The sequence below is a fragment of the Ictalurus punctatus genome, chromosome 9 (genome assembly GCF_001660625.3).
Source record: "Ictalurus punctatus breed USDA103 chromosome 9, Coco_2.0, whole genome shotgun sequence".
Lineage (NCBI taxonomy): Eukaryota > Metazoa > Chordata > Actinopteri > Siluriformes > Ictaluridae > Ictalurus > Ictalurus punctatus.
Genome location: NC_030424.2, coordinates 2,507,043 through 2,525,447, shown reverse-complemented (window position 1 = coordinate 2,525,447; position 18,405 = coordinate 2,507,043). Strand labels below are relative to the sequence as shown.

Here is an 18,405-nt window from a genome sequence, read left to right as displayed (position 1 = left end):
AATATGAAAGCTAGCTAATTGTCATGCAAGATAGCGGATGAGAGAGCATTTTGGAACCGGATCGTCTTGTAAAAGTAGAAACAACACACACACACACGTCGATGGTTATAAATCATCTTGACCCGTAAACCGTGAATGAGAATGAAAATCTCTGCAGCCATTTCAGCCAAAACTTCCCACACTGACAAACACTTGAGAGTGTGCAGAAAAGAAAAGAATACGCCTAAAGACACACGAGAAGCTCACACACACACACACACACGCACATTATACGAGTGGTTTCACTACGGCTGAAAAAGAAAGTTAATTCCCCGAGGAGGGAAAAGTGGAGAGGAAAAAAAGAAAAAAAAAAAAAAAAAAAAAAAAAACGCATTCGGAATTATAACGAGTGTGTGTAGTGTGTTTGTTATGAACATTTGTCCATACTAAAACAGCCTGGAGTGTGTTATTGTACAGAGTATAAATGTGCATGTAGGTGTGTACACGCACGTTTGTGTGTGTGTGTGTGTGTGTGTGTGTGTGTGTGTTATATGGGGTTGTCTATCGTACAGTATACGTCATAACATCAGCACAGATTCTTTGCTTTCAAATAGGATATATTTTCAGAGAAATGCCATCACACACACACACACCATTGACTTGGCACAAGTGGAAAGACAACAAGATGATTAGAAATGATCTAATACAGGTGGCATTTCGGGCAGGGCGCTCGCCTATTGATCGGTCATGTTTATGTGCCAGCGGAGGCCCGTAATTTGTTTTTCCTGGAAACGTGCGGTGATGGATGGCTCCACTTGAGCGATTAGACCTTAAAGCAAAGAACCGCATCAAACCAAGGTCACCTTTCTCCAACGGAAACAAAAAAAAAAAAGCATCTTTTTAAACAATCTTTCGTTTTCAAAATGAAATGGCAGGGCATTGTGTTCATGATGATGATGATGATGGGGTCGAGCGCGTCCGTCGGTGGACGACGAACGAAAAGTGTCTCCTCCGAGATGATCGGATAAAAGACTCGGATAATAGTATTGATTTTTTGTATTTTTTTTTCCTGGACTGTACACGGTGCCACAAAATATCTGGACATGTCCTGTATGACTTTACAGTGCTTCAGAATCCTGTAACGTTTGTATTAAAGGGGCGGTTTGTAACTTTTATTTATTTATTTATTTATTTATTTTACAGCCCACTTCTGCCCTGTGTTTGCGTCGCTCTGCAAATGGCACCTTTAAAGTTAAAGCCATGCCACGTGGTGAGTGTTTTGCCGTGCTGCATGAATACAACGTAAAACCGTGGTTCATAGAGGCGTTAGTGAGAAAAGTCAAGCTTGGAAGGAAGCACCAGTGACCGTTGGTGCCTCTGATGAGAGTAGCGTGTAGCTAGTACGTACGGTTAGCATGCTAATGCTAATTTGAGAACGAAGCTGAGCACATGACATCAAAACAGCCAACTGACTAGCGCGCGTTTTAATCTGCGTCACACTAGCTAGCCTTAGAAGATATATATAACGAATACAATTTTTTATAAATTTAAAAAATAAAAAAATTAAAAAATCAGGGCAGGCCACACCCACAAATGATAAACGTACACACCCACAATTGACTCATCACTCGCTAGAGTGAACGCAGGGTTAAATCTCTACGTAAAAAAAAAGTCTTTTTCGGAACGGGATTCTTAACCGCTCCAGATTATCGAGATGACTTTCAGTGGAAACACAAAAACACCGAGTCCAAACGCTAGTAAAAGGATGCGAGGGGGAAATACACACCCAAAACACACTGCATTAAGTCATACAGTATATGGCACCGCTGACAAAAGTGAGCCGCGCGGTCGATGGGAAGAAATGAAAGACATTAAACCTTTGCGGATCGATCTGCTCATATATTTTTAGACAGCTCTTCTCCCAGAGCGGCACAGCCGTGCGCTCTCCATAAACCACAATAAAATAATCAAACGCTTTCGATTCGGCCCGCGTGCCAGGCCCGGGCCGAGCCGAGCTCAGCCAAGCCGCACGTCGCGCTAATCGTGAAAACGCGGCGCGGCGATATTTCTCGAGAGCTCCCGTGATGCGTTCCTATTGTGCCGCTGCTCCTGTTCGAGGCCGTCAGCCGAGGTCGTTCCGCGCGTCCCACCGCTCTTCATCTTGTGTCACGGGCTAAGGCGGAAGTGCCAGACAGCGGAGTGATGAATACGAGCTCACGCGAGTCATCCGTCTTCCCTGGATTCCTGGGCCCTTCATCAAAAGCAGCCGATTTACCTCAGCGCCAGAGAGGCGTCTCGTCCGGGACTCGCCCCGTCTCGGCCGCGGTTTGAGGACTCGATCGGAGATCTCGGAGAAGCCGGGACCTTCACTGTTCCTGCGATGAACTTCACTAGATTTGTTTTTATATCCGCGTCGGCTTGTGGAAGCGATGCGGCGTCGCTTTAAGTGCTTCCAGAGAAGCGCATCACGCTTCGGGTTTCGATTGGAAATGAAAATCTCAATACAATTATTATCCAATCCCAGCCAAGTTCGTCAGGAACGGCCGTTTCTACCCAATCATAATGTTGAAAATCTTTTTTTTAATTTTTTTTTTTAAAGGCTACACTGGCCTCTGATCTTTTTTGTTTATGTAATTATAATCTTTATTTTCATAAACAAAACGCACGTATTTCTGACCTATAAGCACAAAATTAGTCGGAATAACTAACCAGGATCAATATTCGGAGAAATCTACGTTCCAAAATTCATCCCGGTGACAACGTTTTATAAGTTTTACTCGTTTCTCAGGTATTCCCCAGGTTCGTTTGTTTTTTTTAAATCAATAAAAGATTCCAGTTAATAAAAAATTATAGGAAAAAAACAAAAACAAAAAAACAAGTCTATTCAGGTGTCACGAAGCCTGGAAAACGTGAGTCTGGATAAAATTCGAGTCATTTAATACGACGTTCACGTCTCATGTCTGTTTCACGTCGTGTATATATATATATATATATATATATATATATATATATATATATATATATAAAAATAAAAACACTTTTACTAACGCGCTCGTTCTGACACGTTATCGTTTCTATAGTAACGGCTTTCGCAGCCGTTACTAAACGTCGATACGATGACGTTTTTTCTAAAAGCACGCATTTCACTGAAGGAGTCTCCAGGATCAGCGCTTTGTAACCGTCAGCGCCATCTTCAGGACAGCGGAGTACTGGAAGTAAGTCTCGTTGGCAAAATCACCGAGAAATAAGACAAATCGAACCTTTCGGGACGTCCCGTTATAGCAATATAATCAAATTTGTTGTGGAGGAACTCCTTTATATTCCTTACATAACAGATATCCCACCTACGTTATGCATTTAAAAAAAAATAATATATATATATTTATAAAAAAATAAATAAATAAATAAAAAAAACCCAGCAGCATTTCCACATTTAAAAAGGTCTATTTAATATTTCCAGCCAAGAAGAAAATCATTCCACGGTGTTAATGCATGGTGGTGGTGTAGGCGCGTGAAAACGACTGGTAATTCAATTTCTGAACATTTCCTTCCCCAGACAAATGTTACTTAAGCCAGCGCTGGATCTCGTATTCATCCGTAATGCGTATCTCGCCGGGAAGAGAAGCATCGTCCGTACGACACTACATTAGACTCTCCGGCGAGCGGAGGAAGCCCGTCCTGTGCTTTTGTCGTCGCTTTAATTGATGGCCTGTTCGGGCGGCAGGTTCTCCTGTTTCTAATGGAGGAAAAGGGAGAATGAAGTTTCAGGGCCGCGAGGAGGGGGAGGAGGGGGAGGAAAAAGATGCTCCTTAATTACGGCGCTCCTGTTCGTGTCAGACACGCTGGGAGGAAAACAAATCCATCCTCTCGGCTCCCTAGTCGCGCATCTATCTTTGATTTAATTTATATATTTGTACCACGGTGGAGATGGAAGAGGAAATAATACCCTTTGGGCCATTACGCGCAATAGAAGAGGATATTTTTCATATTAATCTCGGTAATTAACGCGGTTAGAAAAATCAATATCTCGTGCTAGGGAGATGTATAAAAATAAATAAATAAATAAATAAATAAATAAATAAATAAATAAATAAATCGGACAGATACGTGTCGCTGTAGCAGCATGAGGTGTAGTCTACATGATCCTAAAATCGACATCTCGGAAGCGAAAGCGCCGTAGATTTTCCGGGACATCGGGTTTTACGCGTGTTTATACGCGCTACGGGTGCGATCCTATCTACGGCTTAAAGTGCCGGAAAGGAAATGGAAGTCCGACCGCGCGGCACGAAGTCGCTCGGAAAGCGACACCGCGGCGACGGGAGACGCTGCGAAAGTCATTACCCGAGGTGCTTTCGGGAAATTCGGGCCTTTTTTTTTTTTTCGAAGAAATAAACATAAACGGGTTGTAAAGTGGACCGCTTATGGCGATGGACGTGAAGGTCGTGGAAGGGTTGCGCTCGCCAGAAAGGTCAAAAGAAGGACTGTAAGAAAGAAAGAGAGAAAGAAAGAAAGCAAGGCTTAGCGAAGGAAAGTCAATACCTTCATGCGATATTAATTTAGAGCAAGTCCGTTTAACGGGCGACGGAGCCGCTAACGAGTCGTTTATTAGTACGGCTCGATCGACGGGATCGCTCAGCGCGCTCCCGTTAATAAGGAACACGTCCGATGAACTCATGACCTTCGGATTAGAAGTCCAACGTCTATTATACTACATTGATATTATTATTATTATTATTATTACACTTAAATTGCATGTAAGTGTATAAACTGTTAACAGCATGCATTATAAGCACTGTTTATAACACACTGTCAGTTTATAAGAGCTCAGTTTGTTTACTAGTGGTGTTCGAACGTATAACGAATACCGCTATGAAGCGTCATGCGTGTTCATAAGTATTTACACCCCCGTGTAGAATACCTTACGGATTCTTTCTGCACTGTACGCTTTTTTGTGCGCGATATGGACACGCCCGTAGACGATTATAACTACGACCGCAGTCTTCGTAATCCTGAGATCCCGAACTCGACCGTAAATTCGGTCGATATCTCCGACAGGCGTGCGGGTTTCTGACTCCGCGCGTGACACGCTCCGGGCGCGGAAATGTCACGTCGTCGGTCGTGACCGAAAGCACGACTAATTACAAAATAATTCAATTTGGGGTGGCTGGGAGCTCGATCGTGGACGGGAGAGGTTTGACCTTTCTGAGGGTAAGAGACAAAGGACGGATAATTTAATTAGAAATTTGTTAGGGAACGCCGGAGATTTTCAGCAGCGTCTGAGAAACGACGCGGCCGGTGCGAGGTCGGCTTGCTTTTCGTTATCTCCGGGATGGATAAGTGTGTGACGGAGGTGTGGGTCGGAGTAAACGCGTTCTCGCGGTGCTCCGTCGGCTTCCTGTCACTTCCTGCGCGATGGAGGGATCTATAGATGAGTGAATATACACACTTAATGCATAGATATTTATAATAAAGCACATCATAAGCAGCTGTTGATATGAGAACAGCCTCTAAGCGCTGGTGTGTTTTGTGATGTAATATAAAAAGCGTTTAGAATATGGACCGATCAGCAGTACGGTCCATAAATTTATGTTCAAGGCTCAAGTGAAGTTTGACTTTGAGGATGGAAATCACCACCGAACACACCACCAGAGGAATCACCCCCCACCCACACTGCATGTAATGCATTACTGCCACCTAGTGCTCATACACAGCATCTGAACAACATCCGAGCCATTTTCTGATCACACGTACCATTTATGTGAAGCAGCTGCCACATCTCTCTCTCTCGCTCTCTTCTCTGTGTCATGCTTCATTATAAATGATCTCTAATCATATCGGGTTTTGCTATCTGAGGAAGCCGATATGTGGCGGTCGCTCGGGACAAGCACATGACCCTGTGTGTGTGTGTGTGTATGTTACACACACACACACACACACGTATCATTCCATTTGGTCTCTTTCTATCTCATCTAACATGCCTCTGATTCAGAAAAGAGTACAACATGTCAGGGAGGCAGATGAGCGTTATCATTCCAGGTGTCAGTCTTCAATCATCAGAAGGTCAACTGTGTTGTTTTGACAGGAGATTACATGATAAGGCACATGTCTTCTCTCTCTCTCTGTCTGTCTGTCTCTTGCTCTCTCTCTCTTGTCTCTCTCTCTTGCTCTCTCTCTCTGTCGGTCGGTCTGTCTCTCTCACTCTTGGTCTGTCTCTTTCTCTCTCTCTTGCTCCGTCTTTGTCTCTCTCTCTGTCTCACTCTTTGTCTTTGTCTCACTCTCTCTCTGTCTCACTGTCTTTGTCTCACTCTCTTTGTCTTTGTCTCACTCACTCTGTCTCACTCTGTCACTCTGTCTCACTCTCTCTTTGTCTTACTCATTGTCTGTCTCACTCATTGTCTTTGTCTCACTCTCTCTCTCTTTGTCTGTCTCACTCTGTCTTTGTCTCACTCTTTGTCTCACTCTCTTACTCTCTTTGTCTCTCTCTTTGTCTCACTCTCTCTCTGTCTTTGTCTCACTCGCTCTCTCTCTCTGTCTTTGTCTCACTCTCTCTCTGTCTCACTGTCTTTGTCTCACTCTCTTTGTCTTTGTCTCACTCACTCTGTCTCACTCTCTGCCACTCTGTCTCACTCTCTCTTTGTCTTACTCATTGTCTGTCTCACTGTCTCACTCATTGTCTTTGTCTCACTCTCTCTCTCTTTGTCTGTCTCACTCTGTCTTTGTCTCACTCTGTCTCACTCTCTTACTCTCTTTGTCTCTCTCTTTGTCTCACTCTCTCTCTGTCTTTGTCTCACTCGCTCTCTCTCTCTGTCTGTCTTTGTCTCACTCTCTCTCTCTCTCTCTCTCTGTCTTACTCTCTCTCTTTGTCTTTGTCTCACTCTCTCTCTCTTTGTCTCACTCTCTGGTACTTTGGTAAGTTTTGGCACTCTCCAGAATTCTACAAAGAGACGCATTTTTCTTTCGCACTTTAAGCTCGGAACCGTTGAAAATATTGCACTATTGAAAACTTCGGATGCTGGAAAATCCCCGAAGATGGTTTCCCACCCAGGGATGAACACCGACATTAATTACCCTGTACATAAAAATCTTCTAATTTTACATGAACATCGACTAGACGCCATTCTCCCTCTGATGAACAGCATATAAAGGACAATACCAAATTTCCCCTCGTGGGATCGATAAAAGATGCTCTCCATCTATCTCTATGCCTCATTGAATATTTGACCTTCAAAGGTCGTACTCGATGTGAGGGCTGAACATCAAACATTCAGATGTACAGAACGTGAGGAAAATATTTTCCTTGTCTTTCCGTGCTCGTTCAGGGAAGGAAAAAAAAAGAGTCATCACAGACAAAAACTACCATCATCAGATAAACATCGTAAGCGTGTACCCATCGTGTTCCGTTCGTAAAGCCAGACGCGGGCGCTCGTGGCCAATTGTACTGATGAGTTTCATCTCATCGCTCCTCTACCGAGGCGTGATAGCACTTCACTGATCGCGTAATTAAATCCAAACCTTTCAGAACACGAGCTCGCGCGATGCGACACTAAACCAGGTGTTAATCTCAAAGAATCAACAAAGCCATCCACAAATCTTTCATTTCAGTCACTCCCTGTGGTTAAATCATGAGTAAAGGCTTCCGACTGTGTGCGTTTAATAGTTTAGAAACATACAGCCTTCGCAATACATTCATAAGCACTGAATAAACCCTTTATAACGACATGCTGGAAAGCGTTTACGAGGAGAGTGATGCAGCGGCGCTTTAGTCTTTTTCGTCTTCCCTGAGATGATCGCGCTCATCAGCTTGCGCATCACTGACTGCTTCACCTCCACTACTTTTACTCCGGATTCCTTATTAATGTGACATTGGAAAACGTTGAGTGACAAACGAAGCTCTTGTCGGTTTCTGTTTGATGCGCTAACGGCAAAACCGGACCGCTATCCGTTACGTTTGAGATCGCAAATGATCCCCCCCCCCCTTTCTATCGACTACCGTGGTAACAATGTCCGCCTGGGACATCGGCATGGCTGACTTCTTACGAAAATAAAAGAAAACGTAGCACCAACCAAGAACCAGATAACTCAAGGATAACATATTCAACGTGTTTCCTTTAAGATAAGCTCAATTATTTAGTAAGCGCTCTTTTGTAATCACCATGGTTACTAAAGCTAGCAATTATCCCTTATACAAAGTGTATATACTAGAAGTTATTTCACACCTTTAGTCGCACACCTTCAGATCAAAAGGGTTTTAAGATCACGAGAAACATTCCAGTCGTGTGTCCACAAACTTTCGACCGGTAGCGTGTGCGTGTATATAACAAAGAAAAATTACGCACTTACCTTTGATCGCACGTTAAGGGATTCTTCTTAAGGGATGTGTGCGGTGTGTGTTGTGCGAGTGATTAATTAGCCGATACAACGTGATGTACAGCAGAGTTCGGTATCACTGTGCGTTTAAGAAAGAAAGAGAGACTTACGGTCGTTGCAGTGCATGCCCGTGAAGGAGGTCATGGAGCAGTCGCAGGTGTAGTTCTCCCACTGCTGGATGCAGACGCCCATGTTGGCGCAGGAGTCCTCCTGACACGTGGTGCTAGGACCTACGGCGGCAGAGCACAGGGCTGTAACAGCGGGGCAGAGCGGCCGGCGGCGAGCCGTTAGGTGCCATGCAGGTATGCACTTCAAGTTGGCATGCAGTCAAGGTTAGTAGTAAAAAATTCTCAAAAGGTTACAACAAAAATAAAACAAATACAAACTGAGCCTTGGCATTCTCTCCGAGTAGGTTTTAGTAACAAGGTAGACAAAACACAGCGCTGCAGACATTCCCGAACGTGGCTTCAGACGGGGCGGGGTGGAGGGGGGTGGGGTCACACACAGGCAGAACTCGCCAGGAGGCGCCACGTACAGACGGAGTTAATAATATAATCAACAGTTAATAGCAAATTAGTGGAGTGTGTGTAGTGATTGTGTCTATGGAGCAACTAGGAGCGTGTTTTATTCACTAGAGTAAAATAATAATAATAATAATAATAATAATAAATGACAGTGTCAATAAATAACTTTGGAAACATTGTGATTAAAGGTGCAATTGGTATGTTTTGTTGTGGGGGGGAAAAAAAAAATGATTCTATCACAAAACAAATGCAGTAATCCAAGTGCATGAGTATCAGTATTTCAAAGATTTCTATGTGCTGTGGATCTTAATTGTTGGGGTTTTTTGTGTGTGTTTGTTTTCACATTTTTCTGGCCCAGAAAAAAACAAAACACCGATATAATAACCATCCAAAATCCTCCAAACAAAAAATATCCACAGATTACCATGAATCACTAAGAACCTGCCGTTCTCTTCACTATTGTGAAGTTAAAAGTAAATTCTACTAATTCAAAACGGCGGTGTGAATATTAATAACCGCACGTGAACTGTAATTAAAGGTGCGGTTAGTATCATTATTCTTTTTTTCCATCGAAAATTGTACGACAAAAGGAAAGGGGAAAACGGCAAGCGGTCGATTCTCGGTATTTCAACGGCTTCTTCAGTATTGCGGAGCTTTTCTTTCTCGCATTTATTTGCATTTTTCTGGCCCAGAAAGATGCCTATGGCATTATAATTTACAAAAATAAAAATTGCTCCGAACAAAGAAATTCCACAGATTACCATGGATGACGAGGTTTCTAATCAAGAGTTTTGATACGTTTTCTTCATTGTACTAAAGTTAAAAGACGTTCTTAAAAAAAAAAAAAAAAAAACACCATGTAAACATTAATAACCGCGAGTAAAGTGTAATTAAAGGTGCAGTTAGTAGTTTTCGTCGTCATCAATAATTCTACAGTAAAACAAGTGAAATTAAATAACTGAGTGATTCTCAGTATTTCAGAGCCTGCTATGCATTGTGCATCTTATTTTTAATTTTTTTTACTTTCAGTTTTAGATTATATTTCAGATGATGTTTTCACATTCCACTTTAGGTGATTTTATATTAGAATAATAAACACAAAGAAACAGACTATGTTGAATTATCAAGAATCACAGTATTTCCACCATACATTTACAGTAGAAGTCCATTGTTCTGAAAAAGTTGTGACAATTTAAAATAATAATAATAATAATAATTTTGACAATAAAAATCTACATACTGCACCTTTAAGTGCTCGTAGCACAACACTTGTGTTAAACAGGGTTAATCACACACAAACAGGTAGAAGACAAAAATACCAAAAGTGCAGTTCTTGTGTAATGCGTAGTGCAATTGAAGATGTTATGTTAAAACATAAAATGATTCACCCCTAATTTAATCTTTTTTTTGTTTAATTATTATTATTTTTATTTGATTTGGCTTTGTTTTATATACCGCGTTCGTTCTCGTGCTTGAAAATCGGCCCACAAAAACATAACAGAACAAAAACACTAACGCGGCGACATACAGTTTAACCGTCTGCAGGATAAATAAATAAATAAGAATTTTTAAAGCTCTATACCATAAAAATAATAGAAATTAATTTTATATAAAAAAGCAATAACATTCTAATAAAAATAGTGCAATTAAGTTGTAAAAAAAACAAACAAAAAAAAACAAAACCCTAAAATAATTTTTTTTTTTTTTTTATTTTTATTTTTTTTTTAAGTCAGATATATTATCTGAAGCAGCAGCTCCATTTCTGTCCAAATGGTTCGGGACTTTGCTCTAATAAGTTAATTTGTTAATTTTTCTTTTTTTTTTTTTTAATCTAAAGCCTTTTTTTTTTAAATCTCACAAACAAACTCATTTGCCTGTCGATATCACGGCGCTTTAAGATAAAGTGCATCAAACTAACAATGTGGGCTTTGAATTTTTTGATCGAAGTGGAATTATTGGAATTTCAGACGAAACATGATTTAGTGTTGTGTTTTTGAGGCTGAGCAGAAACCCACGACTCTGATGTGACCACCATTAGCATAAACGGAGACCAGGATGAGCTCCAAACAAACAAACATCTGGCTGCGTAATTACACACAAACGTCTGATGTTTTATTTACACACCCTCGCAGCTGCCATCTTTCAGATTCCTTTTATTTTTTGAAAAATTATTTTCTAAAGAAGTGAACCATTTTATACCAAGACATTGTTACATTGAAGCGAGACAGCTTTATGTCTGGGTGTTGAAAATAAAATAAAATCTTTAAAAAAAAAAAAAAAAAAAAGTAAAAAATTAAATAAAAAAATAAACAATATATATATAAATTGACACGATACATCACACAGAGCAGCTTTTGAGCCAAAGCTCAGAATGGAGAGGGAACCGTCTACCTTGCAGGTCTGCTTTGGCGAAACCAACTTTGTTAGCGAAAGAAAAAACAGAAACAAAAAGCGAGAAAAAACAGTCAAACAGGTTAGTAGGTGGTCAATGACTTTCGTTAATAAAGCGAGCGCTTTACTAACAGGCATGCTCTACCATTCTTAGGAAGGGGTTTGCATTAAAGGTCTACGCTAACGATGGGTTAGGGAGGATGAGTTGGTATTAAATGGCTGAAAGGAGACCGTATGGCGTCAGACTGATGGGACGAGACGCGACACGGTGTCCCGAATGTCTACTGATGTTAAATAACACAAAACGATAGCATAGAGGAAAAAGTGGCTACGCTTTTAAGGCAAGACACTACAGGTTGCCATGGTGATGAAGAGTTATTTATATTAAAAAAAAAAAAAAAAAAAAATTCACTAGAATCATCTTAAACCTAGCAAGTTTCAAGACGGCTTTAAGCTCCGCCCACTTCACAATCCTGTCAAGTCTTTACGAGGTACATGTTTACTTCCTTCATAAACAAAATAATCCACGCTAGATACAGTGGACGGTACCACGTTGTATTTTTAAAATTAGATATAAAACTTTTTTTTTTTTGTCGTCCCCCCCATATTCAGAACTAAAAGTCTTTTTGGTAACAGGACGTAGTATTTTATTCATTATTTACATAAAGCAATAAAGTTAATTCTATTCTTTAATTCAGTAAATCAATAAAGAAATCTGCTATTTTTTTTTTTATTTTTATAAATTTACATATTTAAATAAATATGCAGGTATAGAAAATACCTACTACCCCACCTTATACTCGGAACATATGATTTTGCACTGACAAAATATAAAATATATATTAAACTTTTATTTATTTATTTGTTTATTTTCCCACGGTTAAACAATAAAACAAATGATATTTCAACCAACTTTTTTATTGGGTTTTTTTTTGTGGTTCGTTTGAAACTTTTTCCTTTTTTAAAAAAAAAAATTCAGTTTTTACGAAGTTTAGCAGATGAGAACAACAAATAAGTTTTTTTTTTTTTTTTTGTTTCGTTTTTTTAGGATATCCAGTAACTAACGGGCAAAAAAAAAATAAATACATCGCCATATCTAATGTAAAATAAAAAACAAACAAAGGAATAACTTTAAAATTTTAACCCTATTCACCTGTAGTGTCTGGCCTTAAAGAAAATCTGACAGCTGCAACAACTGCGACAGAAGCGGTATGAAGATTTTAATAAATGAAATGACCATTTCTCAAACAATTATATCATTTTGAGATGAGCTGTTAGCATGACAGAGAAGGGACATTCCTGTACACAATCGACATTTTCATCCGTTAAAGGACGATCTTCCTTTCCGTTTCCCGTTTGCATTTTATTCGCATTTATCTTTCCCATTTCCATCATTTCCACCTCCTCCTTCCTGTCCCTCTTTCCTTCCTTCCATCCTTCCTAAGCGCTGGTGCATCATTGCCATCTAGTGAATGGAAAGCCCCATTACAACATGGCGCACATTCACAGAGTTCGAAAAAGAAATCGAAATGAACAAACAAACAAACAAACAAAATCAGCCACGTTCAACCAAAAACCATTCTCAGATTCATTCTCATAAAGTCCTCTCAGGTGCACATTCAGGCTCGATCATGCTCGCCACTTTAGAGAAAAGCCTACTCACGTTCGCTTTTCGATGCTGTGCAGGAGAGATAAACGTAAAAAAACAAAAAAAAAACCACGCACGCGCGCGCACACACACACACAGGCACACGTACACACACACACAGAAGGCGCTCGTCACGTATGAAATGCAACAGAGCAGATGGTAGAGTAGAGTGTGTGTGTGTGTGTGTGTGTGTGTGTGGAGCGGATAACGCTGCCAGCGGTGCGTTTTTAATGGAAATGGAAATGATTTCACGCACAATCCTTACATCGTTACGAGGAAAATAATACAGCAAAGGATATTTCATGTCAGCTCGCAATTTATGTAGCTATATAGGTATATTTTTTAAATATATATATCTTAGCTTCTTTCAATAAAGCCTCAAGTTGACACTCAGCTGAAACAATAGCAATAAAATTAAGCTAAAATCTCAAAAAAAATAAAAATAAATAATCAAACAAAAAAACAAAAACATTTCTTGACATCTAGTCGGTTCTACGCTCATCTACCTCTCCCTTTATTTATCTGTGCTTTTTTTTTGTGTGTTCGTTCATATTTAACCCCTTAAAATCCCAGATTAACATTCAGTCATCATCTCAAAACATATTTACATATTACAGTAATTAAATATTATTGTATCTTAAAATGTTTTAATTTTTTATTTTTTCCCCAATTCAATAAACAATGCGAGATTAATAAATAAGGAACGGAAGCGCTGGGAGTTTAAGCCGTCAAATCATTAACAGTTCATCCAGTTACAACAGAACACCAAACAATTCAGAAGGACAGTGTTTTATTCTTTTTTTTTTTTTTTTTTTTTTTTTTTTCCTGGGGGGGAAAAAAAAGTGAAGAGGTGAAAGAAAGAAGTTATAAAAAAAAAAAAAAGAGAAAAAAAAAAAAAAAACGTGACATGATGCAACATGTGATGGATATCTTTCTTTTTCGTCAAACACAAATCAGATCATTTCCAACAGGAACAGCAACGAAAAGGTAAATGAGACGTTCTAATAAATAAATAAATAAATAAATAAATAAATAAATAAATATAAGAGAGAGAGTGAAAGCATTTACAGAAAATTTTTAATATATATGATGTACATCGTTTTAAAGCAGGTCATATGCAGTGATATGATATGAGGATAAGAATGTTTGGCGTTTTCATGTATGAGGCTGAAATAAAGTTTATTTTCGGAACCTAAAAGCGTAGATATTTATTTATAGATCAAACAATAAAACTTTTAGATTTAGATTCAAAAATGAATATCTACACACACACGATGTTGCCAGTTTATTCGTTACTAGAGCGCGTACAGTAGACATCTGTGCTCTTAATAAACCGCCGGCTCAATCGGCCGCGTGCGAAAGTGCCGAGTGCAAAAGTTTGTGCACCCCTGACGGTTCCTCTCTCTTTGCAGTCGATCTACAAATGACGACGCCGCTCAGACCTGCGTCAATTTGGGCGTTGGTTATGATATAAGAAATAAACCTCTCTGTGTCATGGTGGTATTTCATTTTATTTTATTTCTCCAGTATCTGCTATAAACTCGTGATACATTAGCGGATTAGTCTTTAGACTTGGGACTAAGTTGTGCGGTGTATTTACTGTTTAACGTTATTTGAAAAGCCAGGAAAGAAATTCACACACACTGTGCAGAATTAATCTAAGAATTATTTTATAAATCAAAAATAAATAAATAAATAAATCAGCCTAATATGTTCGATATCCTAGCACTATTTTGTGTCACAGATACAAAAAAAACAAACAAACAAACAAAAAAAAAAAACACAACACAACAAAAAACGTACAACTTTGACTAAACTAGAACTAAAAAAAATATATATATATCACGTCACAACACCCTATACATGTAAACATCTTCAGGGATTTAAAATGAGAATTATTGTAAATGTTTTTTGCAAACATTATTCAGTAATACACAGTTGTTTTTTTTTGTTTTATTCAAAGCAATCGAAATGAACACTTCACACGAAGCCCATATTCATAAATCATTAAAACTGTCCTCACAGCAACATGATTTTCATTTCTCAAGCACATCGTTAGCGATGAGAGACATTATACGAGTTTATGAAACGCTCTCACACACACACACACACTCGCACTCATTATGAACTGACAGTTATGATGATTTATAAACACAGGCTTCATAGAAAGTGAGTAATATTTTCACAGCACCTTATACATGTAAACACCTTCATGGATTTTGAAATGGAAACTGATGATTTATTTTGTGTAAGATTCGGTTTTAAAATGAAAAGCAACGGATGGACATATGGGCTCCATCGTGCCCCGAAATACTCTAAAGCGTCGGACGTTCTCGTAAGGTCTGCGTACGCCGCTCCTGCGTTCAGCGGTTTTTCGTTTCGGAATGAAAATGAGGTAGAACTACGCTGAAGCTGTGCAAAAGTTTAGGCACACTAAAAAAATTTTTATGACGACTTCTACCGAATTAAAATGTTAGAGAAAAATGTTTATATATAATCTTTAAAGAAAGCAGCGTATTATGTAAGAGAACACTTTTCAGATGAAAAAACAAAAAAACAAAAAAAAAAACCCCAATGATGGCTGCTATGTTTTGCTGCAAAAATTAGAAACAAGTGCGACAGGAAAAGTCCCCAGAAGAACCGTGACTGGTTCTCCAAAACGCTCAATAAATAAATAAATAAATAAATAAATAAATAAATAAATAAACTTACAGCTCATTTCCTTATGAAACTGAGGAAAGTGTCCCTGAGACTACAAATTTTGTTTTTGTTCTTTAAAGCAAAGGGTCATCAAACTAAACACTGACTCTGTTTCGTTTATTAAATGTTCATTACTGTGCTTTATATATATATATATATATATTAATGTAGTAACATTCCATCCATCCATCTTCTATACTGCTTCTATTCTTTTCAGGGTCACGGGGAACCTGGAGTCTATCCCAGGGAGCATGGGGCACGAGGCGGGGTACACCCTGGACAGGGTGCCAATCCATCGCAGGGCACAATCACATACACACTCACACACCCATTCATACACTACGGACACGCCGATCAGTCTACCATGCGTGTGTTTGGACTGGGGGAGGAAACCGGAGTACCCGGAGGAAACCCCCGCAGCACGGGGAGAACACGCAAACTCCGCCCACACAGGGCCACGGTGGGAATCGAACCCCCGACCCTGGAGGCGTGAGGCGAACGTTTTAATTAAAGGTATCTTTGCTGTACAGTATTTCTTTATATGTGCCTCAAACTTTTGCACAGTACAGTGTGTGTGTGTGTGTGTGTGTGTGTGTGTGTATGTATATATATATATATATATACCAATGCTAGCAGTTACACATCTGCGTCGTTCAAGATCTTCTATGAATTTTAATCGCTGAAACAATGAAAAACAAGCGAAGGGAAAAAAAAAAAAAAAAAAAAAACACTAGAGCTTTTACTGTTTTAAAAAGCCGGAAGAATATCGTTTATATATATATATATTTTTTTCTTTCATTTCGAAACGAAAAACACTACATACACAGACCTTGTCATAATACAATCATATATTAGTAAGGATTATTTCATTAGGGTGAAAAAACCAGGGCTCGGCTGACTGTAAGACCAAAGTGGAATATATAAGGGCAGGATTTATGCGAGCCGCTGGGTCTAACAGCTGAGAGAGGTGATGAGCAGGGTCAGTAGGATGGACTGATGGCTCAGTGAAATGCTAATGGAGCTACTGTTAGCATTCATGAGGAAGAATGGGCTGCCTGAGCTCGAGTTGTAAGAGGGTGTACCTTCGCATCCACGCTCAATCTGCCCGCTGCGGAACAGAGCGTCGTTTATCAGGTCCGGCAGACGGCCGTTCAGGTCCACCGACGCCAGACAACCTTTAAAGCCCTCCCTCGAGGCTACCAGTTTGGGCAGGCTGTTGTACATGTTGGGCCCCAAACCAGCAATGAAAAGATCACCTGAGGGGAGAAAAGGCAATAGATCCGTTGCTACACACTCAGGACGTGTGTTGCTTGGTCTTGTCCAAAGATGTCCAGCCAGAAAATAAATAAATAAATAAATAAATAAATAAATAAATAAATAAATAAATGAGGCAAAGAAAACGCAGACCGAAGAAGCGGGTCACTTTTTTCGTTTGTTTTTTTTTTTTTTTTTCCTGCTGTCAAATGTAATACAGTATTAAAATAAAAGATGTTTGAAACATGTTATACATGAAGTATAAATGAATAAATATCATCCATTATTTTAGCCTTCTGTATTAAATGAGTAAAGTTTCGCGCTACGATACCGGGTTCTGCTCATGTACCTTTTAGGTCCAGGTTCTTGGCACCGTTAACCACTTGACTGACGACCTTGGCGTCGACTTTGAGGGTATGCAGATTGCTGTTGTCTCTGGTGATGACCACGTTGTGCCACTGGTTGTCATGCAGAGCTCGATCACTGTTGCCTTTAATGAGGTTCGGGCCGTTGCCGAGATCGAACACGTAGTGGATGTACCTGGGGGGGGGGGGGGGGGGGGGGGGAGAGAACAACTGTCTGTCTTCATCGACGGCTTAAGTTTTAAATAACTAGGAAAAGAATAGGACTGCGTACTTGTTCTACTATGCATAGTTCTTAAGTTGTGTTAAAATAATAATAATAATAATAATAATAATAATGTTCTTATTTTAACAGTAGCTGGATATATATAAGAGAATAATAGCCGGCCGAAATCAGGACCATGAATGACTGCGCATTTTTAAGCTCTGGAGAATCTGAACTTATTTCTCTCTCTTCATCTGATTGGTTGGGGTTAACTCCGGGAACAGACTGAACTACTTTAGAACGCCAGAACCGTGGTCCCCATTGGCAAAGTACTGTATAAAGATTTAGACCGAACCCTATAATAGAGGGTGTCCCTTTCAGGAAAGGTTCCAAACAAAACCTCTTTAGAAAGCCACAACCATTAACTGTCCAAAGTACCCATTGAGAAATTCTTCTTTTTTTCCCCCTCTTCCTCCCAAAGAATGCAGTTGGATCTCTTTGGAAGACCGTCCAAAAAGGTTTAAAGTAGAACTCTACAACAGGGGGTTCTATTAACCACCCAAACGTTCCCATTGATGAACTCTTTTCGAAGAAGGTAGAAAAATCTGCCGTTTGAGTCCCTGACCAGATTTAAGTTATCGATCAGTATGTGGTACTACACGGTGTTACTGTCCTTTTTGAACCTTTAAAAAGTACACTTTATGCCTCCTATATAATAAATTCTGAAAGGGTCCCGGTTAGCACCTCTTTAGAACGCTAAACTATGCTTCCCATTGACGAACCTTGCTTTTTTGAGAGTGCAGTTCCTCAGATTTCTTAAAGGACAGATTACATGTAGTGCCCTAAACGGTTCTTCGGTCTGTCCCTATGGGTAGGCCTTGAAGATACCTTGTACATCCTCTACAATTTTGGTTTTCCCTTTCAGATAAGGTTCCAAATACACCGAACGCTACAACCATTAACCATCCCAGGTAT

The 18,405-nt window shown here is 39.6% G+C and overlaps 1 protein-coding gene across 3 annotated transcripts in view; it reads right to left on the bottom strand.

The window, feature by feature from the left end:
* Window positions 1-18,405, bottom strand: part of nrxn3a (neurexin 3a) — a 286,244-nt gene that overhangs the window by 173,558 nt on the left and 94,281 nt on the right. For all 3 annotated transcript variants that reach the window (XM_053682954.1, XM_053682955.1, XM_053682956.1), the window contains 3 exons: window positions 17,213-17,403; window positions 16,692-16,865; window positions 8,457-8,576 (listed from right to left, as the gene is read on the bottom strand). In XM_053682954.1, the coding sequence (XP_053538929.1) occupies window positions 8,457-8,576; window positions 16,692-16,865; window positions 17,213-17,403 (485 nt within the window). The remainder of the gene's footprint in view (window positions 1-8,456; window positions 8,577-16,691; window positions 16,866-17,212; window positions 17,404-18,405) is intronic.